At 47.2% G+C, this 21016-nt stretch overlaps 1 protein-coding gene across 3 annotated transcripts in view; it reads left to right on the forward strand.

Annotated features, from left to right (window-relative positions):
- The first annotated feature begins 253 nt into the window (after positions 1-253).
- The window catches only part of LOC127043138 (tubulin alpha-3 chain), a 46976-nt gene continuing 26213 nt past the window's right edge, over positions 254-21016 (forward strand). The window contains exons 1-4 of one of the 3 annotated variants that reach the window (XM_050936930.1): positions 254-364; positions 4335-4578; positions 5900-6048; positions 7407-8413. In XM_050936930.1, the coding sequence (XP_050792887.1) occupies positions 362-364; positions 4335-4578; positions 5900-6048; positions 7407-8384 (1374 nt within the window). In that variant the 5' untranslated portion in view covers positions 254-361 and the 3' untranslated portion in view covers positions 8385-8413. The remainder of the gene's footprint in view (positions 365-4334; positions 4579-5899; positions 6049-7406; positions 8414-21016) is intronic. The other 2 variants (XM_050936928.1, XM_050936929.1) reach the window with 2 other exon arrangements.

The following is a 21016-nucleotide window of genomic DNA, read 5'->3' on the forward strand; positions in this document are numbered from 1 at the left end:
AGTGGTTAGTTTATCCTTATGACACAGCACAAGCTTCCCTTCAGCTGGAATAAAACCCTCATGTTTTATTTATTTACTTACTTTTCAATCAAATCCCTCTTTGAAAAACACTTGGGGCCAACTACATCCCACCCAACTCTATTCAAATCAATGGGATTGCTCCAAGCGCAAGTCAGTGCAGAATCCAGCCCCTAAGGGATTGTGTTTCAGGCCAGCCCAAAAAAGGGGTCTCTGCCCCTTTAAATGAGCAGAGTCCCTCTTTACATTCAGGTGGAGTCAGTTCTTACTGGGATATAAATTTCCAGGAAGAGAGGCAGAGGCAGCTGGGTTGCTTAAATCTTAGGAAGCTTACAAAGCCATCATGGTAAGGCATGCATTATTATTTGTATTAGTGCTAATGTACAGGGTTCTTAAAAACTACTGATCTATACACCCAGTCCTTCCTCTGTGGATGTTAAGTCAAAGCAGCTATCTCATTTAATTGTTGCTTGCTTTGTAGTTTATTGAACCAACAGTTTGCTCCTTATAAGGTAAAAGAATAATCCAAGTGCTGGCTAAGTGGCCCCCTCACTCTGGTGTTTTTCTCTCTAAGATTTCAGCTCATGAGCAGCTGGTGCCAATAGACTTGTTAAGTGTTTAACTTTTAATAGGAGTTTTGAGGGGTTTCTTTGTATCTGCAACTGGTCTATATAGAGGCACAAATGTGTTTTTTGGCAAGCTAAAATTTTTAAAAGTACAGTATATTTGTGGTCTTTCCCCTTGAAATTAACACGTCAGCAACAGTAACAATGCATGAAACTAATGTATTTTGCAGAGGATAACTTTTTCCTTATGAGCTGCCATGTTCCCTTTGTCTACTGTAATCCCAAGGGTTTGTCTGTTAAATGAGTAAAGTTACAACTGTCTCTTAGCATTTCTAATTTAATCTTGACTCTAAAAAGCTTAGTGTTGACACTCAAATGCTTTAATATACAAGCTTTACAAATGCATGTAATCTACATAACTACCCAGAAAGTGTACAATAAGGGGACTTGTTGTATTCTAAGTATATTGTTCTAAAAAAAAATGTTTGTGGAATGCTGTTGAATATGATTAATCTAAAATGTGAAGGAAAAGGAGTTTTCAAAATAACTTTTTGCAGACAGTAGTCAGACTTCAAAGTGCTGTTCTAGGGACTTGCCTGTTATAAAAATTTAACACTTTCATGACAACTTAAAAGCAAATAATCTGGACAACAATGTTTCATCTGTTTGTAGCCTGATGCTGTAAAATACAGCTTATCTTGGTGCAGGATGCAAATACTGTTGATCTGGTACCTCTTAACTGCATTCCCAAGCAAACTGTTATTTCAACTTGCATTTCCTGCTGTTCCACTAGGGTTTTTCCATTTGCCACGCACTCATTTTAAAAATTCCAGTAACCATGCTATGTTGGGAGCAGGTGCTGTCCCTTGTGGACTAGAATAAGTCAGTGATCCAAACAGCTGTCTCTGCTAAAGCTGGGGAAAATGGACACGGTGGTGACCTTAGCCACATCTTGCTAAGAACTATTGCAACTATCTAAATGGTGGGGATGGGCAAGCTGAGTAACAGATTTCCCAAATAGTACGAATACCAGCCCTCTGAGAGAGAGAGAGAGAGAGAGAGAACTTCAAATATCAGCCAGATGGAATCAGGAGTGGCCACGCCCACTTGAGATGGGCCCACCATAAGGCCTTGGGGTCTGAGCTCTCACCCTAGTTTAGGGGTGATGAGAAATCAGGCCTGGACTAAGTCTGTCTCTTTCAAATATATATGATAAGCTAGTGGGAGATCTTCCAATCCCATGAGAGCAATCCAGCCAGTTGGCATCTGGATTTCACATCATCTGGCTTGGCTAACTTGCAGTCCTTCATCCCTCACCTGGGGTGCTGAGTTGAAGTTAGCTCCTGAGATCTCAGGAGCTATGTAGCCTCATGGCATCTCACTGACTATAATTACTTGAGTACTTAACATGTGTTTAAAGAAGTACCTTTAATTCTAGGTTATTGTTATAGCTATTCTAGTTGCTGAAGCTCTGTTTTATTTATATTAAATAGTCTCTTGCCCCTCCATTGCAGCTGTCTCTAGATCTCTGGAAACTGAAGTAATGCTTATAGAGGGAAATGTGTATAACAATCAACAAACACTTCAGTAAGACACAAACCAAACACTAAATCAGGACAACCTTATTGGCTGCTCATACCCTAAGGCCGTGACACTGTTGCTAGAAGCCAAGTATCTTTCAGATTAACCCTTTAAAGCCAGGGCTGCCAAAATCTTCCTAGTGTAGATATCCTTGTGGAGGATCAGTGGATGGACAGCTGCTATGTTCCCTTGCACTGGGCTAGGTTACTAGGGTTGTCAACTTTCTACTGACACAAAACTGAACACCCTTGGGCCCCCTCTCCAAGGTGTGCCTGCCCCCCCTCCCCCCGATCACTTGCTCTCCCCACTCTCCCTCCCTTGCTCACTCACTGTCACCAAGCTGGCTCAGGGGGTTGGAGTGTGGGAGGGGGTATGGGCTCTGCACTGGGGGTGCAGGTTCTGGAGTGGGACCAGAAACAAGGGGTTTGGCGCACAGGAGGGGGATCAGGGTGGGGGCAGGGGTTTGGTGCTCAGGGTGAGGGCTCCAGCTGTGGGCTCTGGGGTGGGGCTGCAGGAAGGTGCTCTGGGTGGCACTGAGGGGTTGGGAGGTAGGGTGACTAGATGTCCCAATTTTGGGGTCTGTCTTATATAGACTCCTATTTACCGCCCCCCCCATCCTGATTTTTCACACTTGCTGTCTGGTCACCCTATTTGGAGGGCAGGGGATTGGGGCACAGGAGGGGGTCAGGGTGCTGGCTCCGGGTGGCACTTACCTCAAGCAGCTCCTAGAAGCAGTGGCATGTCCTTCTGGCTCCTACATGTAGGCATGACCAAGTGGCTCTGCACGCTGCCCCACCCCACATGCCGGCTCTGCAGCTCCCATTGGCCAGGAATTGCAGACAGTGGGGGCAGTGCCTGAGAACGGGACAGTGCGCAGAACTGCCTGGTTGTGTCTATGTGTAGAAACAGGAGGGAGGACATGCTGCTGCTGCTGCTTCTTCTGGGAGCTGCTTGCAGTAAGTGCCCCTGGCTGCCCCCATGCTTAGAAGCCAGAGGAGGGTCATGCTTCTGCTTCCAGGAGCCCCACACAGCCATGGCAGGCAGGGAGCCTGCCTTAGCCTCGCTGTGCTGCCGGCCGGACTTCTAATGGCCTGGTCAGGAGTGCTGACTGGAGCCACCAGAGTCCCTTTTTGCCTGGGCGTTCCAGTCTAAAACCAGACACTTAGCAATCCTATAGTTACAGTTAATTTTTTGGTCCATCTTCTCTCCCTGGTTCTTTCAGCCTGTCTTATCTCTTGCTTTCTACTTTTTTTAATACTCACGTGGCTTCTCAGTTCCCTCTCACCAGCTACATGCTGCTTGGAGCTCTGGAGGGAGAGTGAATTATTGAGTCTACAAGTGGCTTCTGGATGCAGAGCCTATGTGAGAAGCTGAGAACCTGCTGGAGCTGAAATGCACTTGGGCCAGAAAGTTGAGCTTGCAGCCCTGTGCAGTGCATGTACGCTTCAGTAGAGGCTGTGCAAGAGCGGGGGGTAGAAGGCCAGTGGGTTACAAGGAGTCACCTGCTGCATAAATCAAAACTGCAGGTGCCCATTGGGTTGGATCGGTCCACAGCTGTTATTCTTTGCTCACTGTGTTTCCCCACCTGCCCCCAGGCTGGAAAACCCTGCATCAAGGTTACTGTCACATACAGGACTCTGTTAGAGATGGTCTAATCTCTGTGTATTACCTGAAAACTAGAGATTCTCTCCCAGAAATCTAGGTGTAGACCAGGGGTCAGCAACCTTTCAGAAATGGTGTGCCGAGTGTTCAGTTATTCACTCTAATTTAAGGTTTTGTGTGCCAGTCATATATTGTAACGTTATCAGAAGGTCTCTTTCTATATGTCTACAATATATAACTATACTGTAGTATGTAAAGAACATAAGGTTTTTAAAAGTTTAAGAAGCTTCATTTAAAATTAAATTAAAATGCAGAGCCCCCCGGACTGGTGACCAGGACCCGGGCAGTGTGAGTGCCGCTGAAAATCAGCTCAAGTGCCACCTTCGGCACCCATGCCATAGGTTGCCTACCCCTGGTGTAGACCAAGACCTGGTGTTGGGTTCAATGGCTGCATGTAGGAAATAGCTTGAAAGAGCAAAATACAACTGCCAAGGCGAACACCTAGTAGCCACAACGTGTGATATCTCCTTAACCTGAAGCAGTAACGAGACTTGTCCCCAATTCCAGAGGGAGTGTCTTTCTATCCATATTGGCCAGGCTGGGGTCCAGATGGGCAATGCCTGTTGGGAGCTGTATTGTCTAGAACATGGAATCCAGCCGGATGGGACCATTCCTGGCAACAAGGTAGCTAAACCGATAGAGCCAGAGACTGAACAAGTGGATTCTTCTTTTGAGACTTTCTTCTGTGAGACTGCATCAGGAAAGCACGTGCCCAGAGCTGTGTTCATTGACCTGGAACCCACGGTCATTGGTAAGATAATAGACAGACTCTTAAATATGCAGCAGAACATTCTTTAGCTTTCTTTCCAGACTCTTGGTGGGAGGGTCTAATGGCTAATGTCCCTGATTGCATCCTTTGACTTGCCACCTCCATCAGTTTAACCCTGGTGACGCTGTCCAACCATGAAGTGTTGTATTTTGTGTCATTAATTCCAAACAGGACTCTGCGTGGCAAACCAGTTACTTCTCCTACACTAGGAGGTGTGTAGCATTTCACTTTGGACTCTGCTTTCTTACGTGGCATTTCCCTCTTGTGGATAGAGGGCTAGAAGCTCAGCTGGTGAAACTGGCCTAGCTCCATTAACTTCAGTGGCACGATGCTACTTACACCCACTGAGGATCTGGCCTGTTTGATACCAGCTCCTAAAGCATCCCCATGAAGTCTATGTAAACCAGTTTGCCTGGTTCCTTTGGAAAACAAGCATCACACTTTTCAACAATCTGAAGTAGTGAAGAGTGTGTTTCTGAGTAGATCACCAGTCTCTTATGTTGGAAACCTCTCCATAAGTGTTCACTATAAAGTGTTTGTGTGTGTGTGTGTGTGTGGGGGGGGGGGGTGTTTTTGTTTAACCCAGGAGACATCTTCACTGCTGCCTTTGATTCCTGAGGATTTCAGAGATTTGTTGCCAGAAATCTTGTTTAGGGTCTGGGTGACTCCCTGTAGATTAAGGGGGAAATAACTAAACTAAATAAAGAACAAATCTCCCATGGCAGGGGGAAGAAGCAGAGTAGTCTGTGTAACATGCTGAATTTTTAACAGTCAGGGAACTGGATGTTTCTCTAGAAGATCTGCTCTAGGAATTATTTTGGGCAAGTCTTATGGTCTGTGTTCTACAGTAGGTAAGACTGGATCACAATGGTTCCTTCTGGCCTTAATCTATGAATCTGCAGCATGTAATGCCACCCCTAGAGAAAATGCTACTAGAAATTCAGAGGTGCAAGTAAACAAGACAAATACACAAGCTTCATATGGCAGCTATAATCCCACAGACAGAACACCGGAAACCCAGCCAGCATCCTAAAATGACTTCAAGGTGGAAGTCAAAGTCCTATGTGCATTACCTGAGCAAACTTGTGGGTATCTATCTAGATAGCACTCTTCTTCAGTTCTAGTTCACCAATCCCAGGCCTTCCTCTGAAAATTCCTAGAGTGTCTTCAATACACTTCATGCTGGACCTTCTTAAAGCTTGTCTCTCAGACTCTTGACAGCTTTGCTAGCAATGACATTCAGTCACACGCTTCTAACATCCCCAGTCTAACTATGTTTAACCAATAATCCAACTTCCTGCAGATGAAATCCGAATTGGCAACTACCGTGCACTCTTCCATCCTGAGCAGCTCATTAGCGGCAAAGAGGATGCTGCCAACAACTACGCCCGGGGCCACTACACCATTGGGAAGGAAATCATTGATACAGTGTTGGGTAGAGTCCGCAAAATGGCAAGTAGACAAATACTTTCTTCTAAAACAGTGTTTTAAAGCACCTCCCTCGCTAATCTTTGGGTCTGGAGGGGTTGGGACAAGTGGGGTTCTAAGAAGGGCAGATTAAAAAGGGATTGTAACAAGAGGCTAACGGGGCATTCTGACATCCTAATCCAGTGTTTGTGATGGGCACTGCAAGCCAAGTACAAATAAGTTCGTTGCTTCAAAAGAACGCTTAAAGTCTTAGCTCAGGAGTTGTTACTACTTTTGAAGATGGCTTCATAATGAGATTTGGGGGTCTTGTCCTCTGTACTTAGTAACTATTGTGTGGAACCTAAATAGCTCAGGGCCTTGCAGTCTATTATCAGTGTGTCAAATCCCAGCCATGGTGAGTAGATTACATAAGAACATAGGAATGGCCATATTGGGTCAGACCAATGGTCCATCAAGCCCACTATCCTGTCTTCTGACAGTGGTCAAAGCCAGGTGCTTCAGAGGGTATGAACAGAACAGGCAGGCATCAAGTGATCCATCCCCTGTCACTTCAGCCAGTCACATAGCTTTGCATCCAAGCATAGCTTTGCATTCCTGCCCATCTTGGCTAATAGCCATTGATTGGCCCTATTCTCCATGAATTTATCTAGTTCCTTTTTGAACCCTGGTACAGTCTTGTAACCCTTGAATAGCTGGGGTGGCCTATATAACATTAGCTAGTGGTTCTCAATCCAGTTCCAAATAGACAAGTGTCCATATCACAAATGACTTCAGACTCCAAGCTGTCAAACTTGCATTTCAATGATCGTGAAACAGAGTGCATAGAATATTAGGGTTGGAAGAGACCTCAGGAGGTCATCTAGTCCAATCGCCTGCTTAAAGCAGGACCACCATCCACTGTTAGTTGTCCTAGAACTAGCCAATAACTTGCACTTGGCACAAGTGCTCTGTGGATGTTGGAGCGTGATACGCTGCCTGAAGGGTTTACAGATGTCCATGCAATAGTACCTCTAATAGCACCAAGTATTCTGTCATTGTGCCATCACTTAACACCCAAACTAATTAATAATCTCCTATGGAATCATCCAAGGGGTAACTTAAAGGCCCAAATTAAAGCTGAATAACATTCCTCTTAAACTGTTACTATTACTAAGTCCTGCCTTGCAGGCAGGGGATTGGACTAAGTGACCCACTGAGGTCCCTTCCTGTTCTGCACTTTTATGATTCTAGGAAAAGGAGAATTATTGGAACTTTATTCTTGCACAGAAACTAACTTTCGGAACTTCTGACTAATCCTGCTGTCAGCTGTTAATCAGCAATGAGATTAAATAGTATAAAATCATTGAGATGGAGGAGATTAACGAATATTGTTTCTCTTGCAGGCTGACCAGTGCAGTGGCCTTCAAGGGTTCCTGGTCTTCCACAGCTTCGGAGGAGGCACAGGCTCTGGATTCACATCCCTCTTGATGGAGCGCCTGTCAGTAGAGTACAGCAAGAAGTCCAAGCTGGAGTTCTCGGTGTACCCTGCCCCACAGGTCTCCACTGCAGTGGTGGAACCCTACAATTCCATCCTGACCACCCACACCACGCTGGAGCACTCGGACTGTTCTTTCATGGTGGACAATGAGGCCATTTATGACATCTGCAACCGGAACCTTGATATTGAGCGTCCCACTTACACCAACTTGAACAGGCTGATAGGACAGATAGTGTCATCTGTCACTGCTTCCCTAAGATTTAATGGTGCATTAAATGTTGATCTGATAGAATTCCAAACTAATTTGGTGCCTTATCCCCGCATACATTTCCCCCTCACTACCTATGCACCCATAATTTCAGCAGAGAAAGCCTACCACGAGCAGCTCTCAGTGCCTGAAATCACCAACGCTTGCTTTGAGTTCTCCAACCAGATGGTGAAATGTGACCCTCGCCGAGGCAAATACATGGCTTGCTGCCTGCTGTACCGGGGGGATGTGGTGCCCAAGGATGTGAATGCAGCTATAGCAGCCATCAAAACCAGGAGGTCCATCCAGTTTGTGGACTGGTGCCCAACTGGGTTTAAGGTGGGCATCAATTACCAGCCCCCGACTGTGGTGCCGGGAGGAGACCTGGCTAAAGTGCAGCGGGCCGTCTGCATGCTGAGCAACACCACAGCTATTGCAGAAGCCTGGGCCCGTCTGGATCACAAGTTTGACCTGATGTACGCGAAACGGGCCTTTGTGCATTGGTATGTGGGGGAGGGGATGGAGGAGGGGGAGTTCTCTGAAGCCAGAGAGGACATGGCTGCTCTAGAGAAGGACTATGAGGAAGTTGGCAGGGACTCTGCCGATGGGGACGAGGCAGATGAAGATGAGTATTAACTGGAGTTTGTACTGGATTTGAGGTTTGAGTTAATCAGGCTAAAGTTGTGCCCATGCTCAGGCAGCATCTCCCTCAGGATTCTCCCTTAATATCAAGGTTACCAGCTGACATATTTTATGCCCTCTTATGCTTACATAATTGAATGCAGCCAGCTCTCTGTAGCATGAGCGCATACTTGCTGAAACTATCAGGCTTCATTGCTAGGTCTCTGAAATGAAATTTGATAAAGCACCAGCTTAATGCTTGGTGCAGATTTTTTTTTAGGAGCAAAGATACTAATGTATGAACTGAAGGATCTAAAGCTTGCAATACTCTCCTGCACGAAACATGATTCCTCTGCCTCTTTTACTGCTAAAGCACCTTTTATTAGAAACAGTGTGTGACATTAGACTATGTAAGTCTTGTGTAATTTCAATAAAAATTTGGCTTAACTTCTCTGCTGTATTGACTTCCTAAGATTGTCTTAAATGTGTGACTTTGCACTAATCCACAAGTCATACCAAATCCATGTTTCAGGACTAGCTTTGTAATTAGGCTTAGCTACCTAGACTCTCCACTCGGAGATCTACAATGTGCTTATCCCTCTTTCACTAAATGCAGCGGAGATCATTTTTGCAGCAAACTGTCCCCAGTAGGAGGCTGCCCTCTTCTCTGAAAACTGATCCAGCCCTGAAATTCCTAGTGTGCAAGTTCCTGTTAAGAAGTTCACTCTTCTGTCCAAGAATTGAGGCCATAGGTGCAAGCTTCCCCTCTACGTGGGGAGTGCTTGCCCCTTCCCTCAAGCACACCCCCTCAGAGTGCCTCACCGCAGCATGCAGGAGGTACAGCACTCCTCCAGGCCACTGGTGTGTAGGAGGCCCTGTGGGGAGGCAGGGAGCATGGCTGCTGGTTGGTGATAAACATCTGCTAACTTTTTTCCTGAGGTGCTCCAGCCCTGGAACATCCATAGAGTTCTCACTTGAGGTTGAAGCTATTGGAAGAAGTAACCTAATAAGGCCATTTACTACAGAAAATTATTTCCCAGATGTCTGGTGGGTGAGCTTCACCCACATACTCATGTTCTAACTGATTGCCATATTTTGTGCTGGGAAGGAATTTCCCCAGGTCAGACTGGCAGGGGAGGGATGCCTTCCTTTGCAATATGGGGACATGGGCCCCTTCCTCGTTTGAACTAGAGGAAATGGTGGAGTCTCTGCAACTTGAAGTCTTTTAAAAAATGCTTCAAGGACTTCAGTACCTCAGCCAGCGGTTATGGGCCTATTCTAGAGATGGGTGAGGTTCTGTGGCTCAGCCTGACCTCCTACATGTTGCAAAGGATGATCATAGTCCCTCAGACTTTAAGGCCAGGAAGTAGCCAAATTACTGTATTGAACCCTTGGGTGCCAGAGCAATACACTGGCCTTTTGAAATGTTAATCCTCAAATCACAGAATATCTGGGTTGGACAGGACCTCGAGGTCATCTAGTCCAACCCCCTGCTCAAAGCAGGACCAATCCCCAACTAAATCATCCTAGCCAGGGCTTTATCAAGCCTGACCTTAAAAACTTCTAAGGGAGGCAATTCAACCACCTCCCTAGGTAACCCATTCCAGTGCTTCACCACCCTCTTAGTGAAAACATTTTTCCTAATATCCAACCTAAACCTCCCCTCCGACTGCAACTTGGGTGGGGTGACAGGGGCTCAGGGCAGTGGGATGGCATGTGGGGTGCAGTAGGGGTAAGGGGCACAGCAGGAGGTCAGGGAAATGGGGTGCAGGAGGAGGTCAGGGCAGGGAGTCAGGTGCAAGGTATGGCAGGTGACTTAGCAGGGGATCAGGTGTGGCAGGTGGCTCAGGGCAGTAGGTTGGGGTGTAGGGTGTTCAGGGAAGGGGGTTGGGGTGCAGGGTGCAGTAGGGTGCTCAGGGAAGGGAGTTGGGGTGCAGGGGGCTCAGGGCAGGGAGTCAGGGTCAGAATACAGCAGGGGGCTTAGGGCAGTGAGTTGGGGTGTGGCAGGGCTGCATGTTTGAGACCCCTGATTTAGATCCATCCTCTTTGGAACCTCCCTTCAGGTAGTTGAAAGCAGCTATCAAATCCTCCCTCATTCTTCTCTTCTGCAGACTAAACAATCCCAGTTCCCTCAGCCTCTCCTTATAAGTCATGTGCTCCAGCCCCCTAATCATTTTTGTTGCCTCTGCTGAACTCTTTCCAATCTTTCCACATCCTCCTTGTAGTCTGGGGCCCAAAACTGGACACAGGACTCCAGATGAGGCCTCACCAATGTTGAATAGAGGGGAATGATCACGTCCCTCAATCTGCTGGCAATGCCCCTACTTATACAGCCCAAAATGCTGTTAGCAATGATTCCATTGCTCCTTGTCCTCCTCCACACAGGAGTGAAACACTCCACAAGATTCTCTCTAGAAAGGCAAATGGGCATGATAAGCTTTGATCTAAGAGCAAAGGACTTCAAATGTCTGGAAAGCTTTTTTTTTTTTTTTTTTTAAGTGCTTGTGGTGAGCACAGTAGATAGACATGGATCAGTGACCACGGTAATAGAACCAGCTTGCTCCAGGCTAGGACTTCTAAGAGCAGCTGTTGCTCATTACTGAGCTGTCTTAGTGGAGCTCTTGCTGCATAGCCAAAAGAAGCTTAAGCTGGGCCTGTGGAATTAATATATTTAGCTTGAGAAAGGCACAAACCAGCCCTTAAGGGAATGTGTGGTGAAGAGAACATGGTGAATGCAGCAAGGACAGCTGGCAGGGTTGCTAAATCAAGATTTTGATGTTTCAGTTATGTCCACTAGCTGGTCTCGTGATTCTGCTAATAGCACCCACCCATGTAAGAGGTGGAGGGGGGGTCTGGGAGCCAAGCACTTGCAATGTCACTGAGCTGTGATCCTTTCCGTGCTGAAAAGGGATGGTAATGAAATGCCTCGATGGATGTGAGAGAGGGAGAAATAGCGTCTGCTATGGACTAGACTGTATGTTACTGGATCAACAACTCCGGTATCTGCTACTATGTCACCGCTGGCGTATTGGACAGAGATGGTAGCTGTTACCGAATGAGGCTCCTGAATAACACCTCTATGCTCTAAAAAGTAGACTCCATCTAGAAGAGATGCTATCCTACATCTGCTTCCGATGGGGGAGAGAAACTGACCAAAACAGGGGGGATGCTGTGAATCACATACTCAAATTCCAGCGTTGTACCTCTCTGAGAGGAGGTCAGATTGGGAGCCTTCTCCAGCCTATACAATAAAAGGGACAGGAAAGACCTGTAGGCCCAGAGCACAGGAGTGGGGCCTGGTATGTATTAGAAATGCTAAGTAATAGAGGCTGAAAGTAAAAACAAAACAAAACAAAACAAAAAACCTTGTAAAGACGCTCAAACTTGAAGGTAATTACTCAGAATAGTGTTGCAGGTTAGGTTAATCCTGGCTGAAGCAGGTGGGTGAAATTCTACCCTTCACTGATGGGTAGAAACATTTAAGTTCCTTTATGAAACAGCAGTTTCCAAATTAAAGCACAGGCCCAGGTCAGTGCCCAAAACTAAGCATACTCAAAGGCACTTGGGAACTTGAATGATGCAGATAGGGGCTTTGCTGGGTATTTGATTCAATAAAGAGGTGCATGGAGAGGCGAAGCAGAAACAGAAACCAAATACACAGGCTGGACAAGCATGGTGCGGTCCTGCCTAAAACAGGCTTGAGGCTGTAAGCAAATAAACTTCCTCCTGTGTTCAGGGAAACAAGACTTTCTACATTTCTTTGTAAAGAAACAGGATTGCATTAAAGGTACCTCACTCCAGCAATTTTTCTTCCTAATTGGAACAACCTGAATTTTTGGATAGCCATTTGGACCGAAAGGGGTAACAATAGGTAAGAGAAGACTTGGGAAAACCTGCTTTTATAAATGTTTCCTAGTCCAGCTTCCTATGGAGCTAGCTAAAAAGTAGGAATTCTGATTTTACATTTTAACCAAATGATAAAACATCCCCATACAAAACAATAACACACAAACAAATAGATGTTTAATAAATACCAGAAATAACTACTTGTAGCTCAGGGGTTGTCTACATAGAGCCAGGGGTTGATTTCTAAAACATGTTAATGTGCTGCTCGTTAATTGGTCAAGGGAGACCCAGCTGGTGTGCACTAAAGTTTCCCTAGTGTGCTTTAAGGTAGTGCTATTTGAAACAGTACTATGCTAATTTGCTCTGGGGAATGTTACAAAGATGTTACTCATTACAGTATTTAAAAAGGAAAAAAACCTGAAAAACACTGCTTTTGGGGCATCTGTATAAAACTCAAAAATTGCTAAAAAAATAAACTCTAACAAATTAAATGAATGCCCTTTCCTCCTCCCCCCAAACCCCCCAAGAAGCCCTAAGATAAACTAACTGTGCTAGAAGCTATATTTTAAACGTGATCAAAAACTGAGACAGTAATAGAAAAATGGTACCAGGTGCTTTTCTACCCCATAAAATAATGGAACAACTGACATTTCCTCCCAGCACCCTTGTGCCCTTCACTTCTTCCCCACTTCCCCTGTGCTAGCTACTGAAATGATGAGCAATGAAATACTTCTTGTTGACATCGTTAACATCCATGGAGATGGGGTGAAAGTAAAATACAGCTCTTACTGGTACGGGTCCCACTTTGTGCAACCCCCTCCCCCAGAAGGGGCGGGGCCTCAGATGGAAGGGGTGGGGCCAGGGGTGGAAGTAAGTTACATTTCTTACGGGTACAGTCCAACCACAAGCAACGCACCTCTCCTACACACTTCATGGATCTCTCCCATCGCATGACTTGGATATAGAAAATAAAGCTACTATTACTACTACCAGTACTATCTGTAATAAAACTTCACTATTGGAATAAGCCTGAAAAACTGAAAACTCACTGTCATATTTTTCTCCTTGTCCTCCCTTCTCCTCCTCCTCCAGCCAGGCTGCCTGACACGGCTAGGCTCCCCGTTCCCCCGACCCCCCCACTCAGTAGGGGCTGCAGCAGCTCCCCTCTAGCTTGTAGCAGGGAGCAGGGGGACTGGCTGAGGGGGAGGCCTCCCCAGGTAGCCTGGTGCCTGCGTAGGAACAATTTAAACTTAGCTGTTCACTCCGCAGCCTGAACCATGGGATTCGGGGCTATTTCTGGCATCCTTGTTAATTTCACTCACAGTTGGTGGGGTGGGGTGGGGGTGTGTGTGTGTGACCAAAGCCATATTTGTTTTAGGAGCTGTCACCAGTTTCCACTGGCCCTTTCTGAAGTGCAAGTCCACTTTAGCAGCTGGATTTCACTGGGGAAGGTGGTTTTAGAGCAGTGGTCTCCAACATTTTTACACCCAAGATCACTTTTTGAATTTAAGATCAACCCAGGATCTACCTCTCCCCTTCCCTGAGGCCCTGCCTCTTCCCCAAGGTCTCACTCCGCTCACTCCATTCTGTCGCTTGCTCTCCCCCACCCTCACTCACTTTCACTGGGCTTGGGGTGCGGGAGGGGGCTATGGGCTATGAGTCTGGAGCAGGAGGTTGTGGTGAAGGAGGGGGTGAGGGGTGCAAGCTCTGGGAGGGAGTTTGGGTGCAGGAGGGGGCTCTGGGCTGGTGCAGGGGGTTGGGGTGCAGGAGGTGGTGAGGGATGTGGGTTCTGGGAGGGAGTTTGGGTGCAGGAGGGGTCTCTGGGCTGGTGCAGGGGATTGGGGTGCAGAAGAGGGTGTGGGGTGTGGGCTCTGGGAAGGAGTTGGGGTGCAGGAGGGGGTTCTGGGCTGGGGCAGTGTATTGGGTTGTGGAAGACTTGCTGCCCCTTCCCGGTCTACAAGCACCATCTCTGAGCTCCCATGGCCAATGGGAGCTGTGGAGTCGGTACAGTGGGGCAGGGGCAGCAGCAGTGCACAGAGCTGCCTGCCTCTCCCAAGGGGCTGCAGAGACATGGCAGTCACTTCTGGGAGTGGCGTGGGGCCAAGGCATGCAGGAAGCTTGCCTTAGACTCACTGCGCCACTGGATTTTTAGCAGCCGGAGATCGTGATCGACTGCCAGAGGCTCCGGGATCGACCAGTCGATTGTGATCTACCAGTTGGTGACCACTGTTTTAGATACTGGTCTGTTTGCTCATTAGACCTGTGATGGGAATTTCATTTACACCCCACAGTATTTCATTTAAGAAATACACGTAGCCATCCAGGAACTCAGATACAGTCTGTATTAGAAAAGGAATGGCTCCTCCCCATTTCCTGCCCCTTCCGCTCCCACCGCCACTGGAGCCCCAAGCCCCCCACTGTGGCTGCTGGCTCCTCCACCCCAGTCCTGGGCCACCCTGGCCAGCCCGCCCAAGCACCCGCAGCCCTGGAGAGTCCCCAGCAGCCCCAGTGCTCCTAGCCTCGGAGTGCTGAGTGGGTGGCCTGAGCGCCCCCAGCCCAAGAACACCAGATGGGGGGTCCCAGCGCCCCTAGCCCCAGAGCACTGGGTGGCCTGAGCAGCGGCCCCACCTGCAGGGCTATCCTTAGGATTTATGGTGCCCTAGGCAGGATTATTAAACTGGTGTCCCTGTGCCTGTCTTGCTCTTAGCAACACAAACATAAGCTGACACTATTGGAAAACTTGCCATGTGCATGTTATTAAAACCAGTTTAACGTAGTTAAGCACACTGTAATGCTGATGGACTAGCACTAAAGAAGTAGCACTATAGAAAAAATTCTGATTTGACAGAATGATGCAAATAATATAATTTTTTTAATTTGTCAACATAGTATTGGAAATTTCTATGAAGAGGTATTGAAACAAGGATTAGTTTTTAATTAAAAGCAATCTTTATGACTTTTTTGGCCAGTAAGAATGTCATCGTATGACAAAGACAAAGTGATGTCTTGTTTGATTGCAAGAATAGCAAGACCAGTCAAGTGTTCCTGACTCCTTGTAGAGCGAAGATAGTTTTTAATGAGCTTTAGTTTTGAGAAACTCCGTTCTCCTGATGCTACTGTTACAGGAATTGTCAGTAGAATACGAGTGGCAACATACACATTAGGATATATGTCAACAAGTTTGCTGGTATGAGTAAACTGTACAATGTCCATCATCGATTTTGCATGTGGCAACATTGATGACAGTGTACTCAATTCTTCGTACAGTTCAAGTCCATTTAAATCAAAATGATCGCCGTGCTTCAGGAGGCTCTCTAGGTCAGGGGTCCCCAACGCGGTGCCTGCGGGTGCCATGGCGCCCCCCCAGATGAAAAAGGTTGGGGATCACTGCTCTAGGTTCTTGCACTTTGTCATTAGTTGCTCTTGTTTTCCTATTTTGTTGAATTTAGTCCTGCTCAGCCCACTACCAGCTGAGTGAATGGAAGCCCAGGTTGACAGCAGGTTGAGTGGCTCAGCCAGGGTATCAGCGGCCGGCCTGCTCAGCCCACTGCCAGCCTGGAGTTCCTTGGAGGTCCCCAGGCCAGCAGTGGGTGCTGATTGGGGCCGGCAGCCGGGACCTCGGGTGGCAATGGGCAGCAGCCAGAACCCCAGAGCAGCGGTGAGCTGAGCCGCTCAGCCCACCGCTGTGTGCCATCAAAAATCAGCTCGCGTGCCACCTTTGGCACATGTGCCATAGGTTGCCAATCCCTGCTCTATACACTAGTAAGATGAGCATATTACAATTGTTGGAGGGCTCTATTTAGCAGTAACAGGGCTATAGGAAAGTCAGTCAACGTTTTTTGTTTCTCTGATGAAAACTGGCCCACTCCCTTCCCCATACCAAACTTGTGACAAATAATTGTCAACAACTTAATTTTCTGGTTTTGGCTAAGATATTGATTTTTAAAAAAAAAATATTGAAATTGAATTCAGGATTGTTAGCAAGCATTTTTGGCGAACAAATTTATTAAATGACAATCTAAATGGCAACACAGCACTGCTTTCATGCTTGGCTCACCCCCCAGCCTGCTGGTCCAACAGCTGCAGTAGAGAAGGAGATAGGTGGAAAGCTGCAAGACCCCAAAATCCATCTCTTGTGGTGCAGAGCGGCAACAGCAGCAGCAAACCCTCAGGTCCAATCACACGCCAGTGGGCACTGCCGCCAGCCCAGCGGAACATGGTGAAGTTAGCAAAGCATCTGATCTCAGGAACGGGGCACCCATGGAGCCACAGCAGCTCATCCTGCCCTGTTCAGCTCCATCCGGGAGAGAGACGTGCTCCCCAGCTAGGGTGACCAGATCCAGATGTCCTGATTTTATAGGGCCAGTCCCGATATTTGGGGCTTTGTCTTATATAGGTACCAATTACCCCCACCTAGGGTGACCAGACAGCAAGTGTGAAAAATCAGGACTGGGGGTGAAGGGGGAATAGGATCCTATATAAGAAAAAGACCCAAAAATTGGGACTGTCCCTATAAAAGCGGAACATCCGCTCACCCTACCCCAATCCCCTGTCCTGATTTTTCGCACATGCTATCTGGTTATCCCCAGCCCAGACTTGTGTGACCATTCCAATCCTGGTTGCCTATCAGGAGTGGCTCCAGGCCCCAGCACGCCAAGCGCGTGCTTGGGGTGGCAAGCCGTGGGGGGCACTCTGCCGGTCACCACGAGGGCCGCAGGGAGGTTGCCTTCGGCGGCTTGCCTGTGGAGGGTCCGCTGGTCCCACAGCTTCGGTGGACCTCCCACAGGCGTGCCTGCTGGTCCCGTGGCATTGGACCTCCCGCAGGCACGTCTCCCTCCTCCCCCCACGCCTCCCCTCCTCCCCCAGCACCTCACCCAACCCAGCTCTGACAGAGGAGGGGGGGGAGAAGAGGGTGCTCCGTGGGGGGAAGGGATAAGGGGGGGTGCTCTGTGCTCCATTGCTTCCCGTCTGTTCAGGCTCCCGCAGAGCGGTGCCCCCAGACCTAGTGGTGCACTAGGCGGCTGCCTGTTCTGCCTATGGCTAAGGACGGCCCTGCCCACCTGCCTTGAGTTCCGGGTTGTAGGCCAGCCCATCCTAGCCCCAGCCCTAACCCCAGCCCCAGCTTACGCCCACTTCAAGGAAGAGGAGCAGCCTGGGCTGGGGCCAGGGGGAAAGAGCGGGAAGCAGGACGGGGCTTGGGATAGATCATGGGTGGCACCAGGCCTGGCTGTTTGGGGAGGCTTAGCCTCCTCTAGCCTGCGATACTTGCCGCTCATGGGAGACACTCACATACCATGATGCAGGCCATTCATTGCACCAGTGTCAAATCCAGACATAAAATAACCTCTCTACCCCTACTCGAGATTCCCCTATTTGTGCATCCCAGGACAGCCTTAGCTCTTTTGGTCATTGCATCACACTGGGAGCTCATGTTCAGCTGATTATCCACCATGACCCCCAAATCTTTTTCAGAGTCACTGCTTCCCAGGATAGGGAATCCTGTACGTATTTCATGCATTCGGTGTTCCTAAGGGAAGACTTTCAGACTTCGCCATATTAAAATACATCTTGTTTGATCAGTTTATCAATCCAAATTGCTCTGAATCCAAATTGGTCCTCTTCATTATTAACCACAGTCCAATTTTTGTGTCATCTTCAAACTTTATCAGTGATGATTTGGGGTTTTCTTGCAGATCGTTGATAAAAATGTTAAAGAGCATAGGGACCCCACTGGAAACATACCTGCTCAATGACAATTCTCCTTTTATGGTTACATTTTGAGACCTACCAGTTAGCCAGTTTTTAATCCTTAATCAAGACTATAACAGGAATCAAAAAAGAAATAGATAAGTTCATGGAGGATAGATCCATCAATGGCCATTAGCCAAGATGGGCAGGGATGGTGTCCCTAGCCTCTGTTTGCCAGAAACTGGGAACGGGCGACAGGGGATGGATCACTTGATGATCACCTGTTCTGTTCATTCCCTCTGAGGCACCTGGCATTGGCCACGGTCGGAAAACAGGATACTGGGCTAGATGGACCTTTGGTCTGACCCAGTATTGCTGTTCTTATCTTCTTTTCATATGTGACACGTTAATTTTATATCATTCTAGTTTTTTAATCAATATGTCATACAGTATCAAGTCAAATGCCTTATAGAAGTGAATATGGCATCAGTACTGCCACCTTTATCAACCAAACTTGTAATCTCATAAAAAAAGATGTCAATTTAGTTTGACCAACCCCTTCCCAGCTTGGCGTCATCCACAATTTTGATAATAAGCATACTCTACACTCTAGTATCAGAGGGGTAGCCGTGTTAGTCTGGATCTGTAAAAGCAGCAAAGAATCCTGTGGCACCTTATAGACTAACAGACGTTTTGGAGCATGAGCTTTCGTGGGTGAATACCCACTTCCTCAGATGCATGTAATGGAAATTTCCAGGGGCAGGTATATATATGCTAGCAAGCAAGCTAGAGATAACGAGGTCAGTTCAATCAGGGAGGATGAGGCCCTGTTCTAGCAGTTGAGGTGTGAAAACCAAGAGAGGAGAAACTGGTTCTGTAATTGGCAAGCCATTCACAGTCTTTGTTCAATCCTGAGCTGATGGTGTCAAATTTGCAGATGAACTGAAGCTCAGCAGTTTCTCTTTGAAGTCTGGTCCTGAAGTTTTTTTGCTGCAGGATGGCCACCTTAAGGTCTGCTATAGTGTGGCCAGGGAGGTTGAAGTGCTCTCCTACAGGTTTTTGTATATTGCCATTCCTAATGTCTGATTTGTGTCCATTTCTCCTTTTCCGGGGACAGGAAGAGGTGGGACAGGATTGGGGGTTGGAAGAGGCAGGGCAGGGTTGGGGATTTGGAAGAAGGGGGGTGGGGGGTGAGGCCTGGGGCAGAGCAGGAAGTTGAGCACCCCCAGGACCCAGAGAAAGCCGGTGCCTGTGCCAATTACCCTGCCAATGAAGGAAATTAAATTGGTTTGGCATGAATCACCTGCCATACTAGGTCATTTAAGACTTTGTTTTTGTTAAGAAAATATTTAACGAAAGCACCTCGGGAGAAAAGCTTTGTCAAGGATTCAGTGTTTTCATTCCTAAAAATTGAGAAAGCCCAAACATCTCAGAGCCTTACAAGTCCTCCAGCAAACTGGATTTGTTATTCCTGACATCTCTAAAGTTAGAACAAGCAAGAAAAAGCCTCTCAGACCTTCTTTGCATCAACTCCCCTGTCCTTTGTGGGTCACTGTTAGCTCTTTTCACTTTTGTATTTATTCAGAAAGACTTGAGGGTTTTCTGCCTTTTTGCAAAAAAGTCACATGCATGGCAGGACACCTCAGAGTTTAACAGAATAGTACAATCACAGCATACGTTCTTCTTTCAGGTTCATGAATGGGCTGACAGAAAAGGAGGCACATACCTTTCCTAGTGGGCCTGAGACCCAGCCAAACAGCTGAAGTATATGAATTCTCTTACAAATGCAGAGCAGGCTTCCAGACAGCCTGAACTCTGGCAGCCCCTTGTGCACTACTTTAGCAGGGACTCACAGCATAGCTAGGGATTTAAGTAATAGGATCACATTTGCAGCCATTGAGGCGTATGTCACCTACTGAGGCACAATATTGTATCGGTGGTTATAGAAACCTGGAAATGCAGCCACCGGGGGGGGGGGGGAGGGGGATATCCGCTATCCCATTGCCCTGTTCAGATAACGGCTGAATTTAGAGCCACGGTTGCCGCTGGTATGTTTCTGGTACAATTTCCCCAGTCACTTCAGCCAAGGCTTTATTAGAGCACGGTGTGAGGAGTTACATGTAACTAAGTACAGTTTCAGTTGTGGTGTCATTACAGCTGAGGAAGACAGTCTTGATGAGGGTTACAACTAGGTTTGGTTTAACGTTTTCTATCAACATTGTTTTGATGGAAGGCTGGGTTTGACAAGGGAGATTGTGTGGAGTCTCTGTGGAAAGTTGGTGTGTTTAAAAAGAGGTGTGAAAACCCAGCTAGTTCTGGGTGGAAATGCTGCCCTGGTGCTTCCTGGGAGTTGTAGCAGGGCTCCATTCTCTTCTCTGGAGGGACTCCCCTCTCCAAGAGTTAACCATGGGGCATTCTGGGAAATGTAGTCTGGTTGGAGCCATTGGCCAACAGAGGAGAATGGGAAGAAGAGGCAATGCAGAACCATTTCTAAATTGAAATATTTTAGCTAAAGCTTTTTTGTTATATGAATTTCTGCCAAAACACAACAAACAATCCTATGGTAGAAAAGCTGTTTTTTGACCAGCTCTAGTTATGATCCCAAAATTGCTCTGGTCATATGAAGACAGTGATGGAACTGCTTGGAGATTTCCTCAGGACAATGTGCAATATCCTAGAGGCCAGCAGAGTTTGAAGTTTACTAGATCAATGTTTCTCAGCCAGTGTGTCATTTCCAAAGCTGGAATGGGGAGTAGGGCGAGGAAAGGCAGAGGGGTTTGAAGAGAGAAAAGTTTGGTCACAATGTAAATCAAAGAGACTGTTGCTCTCCACAGGTATTCCATCAACATCTTGCAACACACAAGTAAGATCATGTACATTAACTGTTCTGGGAGTGATACATTACTGCAAAAAGTGGGTTACAAAAAGTGTTTGACTTTGAATAAGGGGTTAAGAAACACTGGGCTAAAGCAGGATTTAAAAAAAATGAAGATGTGAAGTCAACAAGATGCTGGCTCAAAGTAGTACTTTAGAAATATATTTCAGTATATTTCCCCCTCACTCCTCATGCCCATACATTGGGGTTTAACACGTTTAGGGCCAGATTTTCACCC

Source organism: Gopherus flavomarginatus, chromosome 1 (assembly GCF_025201925.1).
Source record: "Gopherus flavomarginatus isolate rGopFla2 chromosome 1, rGopFla2.mat.asm, whole genome shotgun sequence".
Taxonomy (NCBI): Eukaryota; Metazoa; Chordata; order Testudines; family Testudinidae; genus Gopherus; species Gopherus flavomarginatus.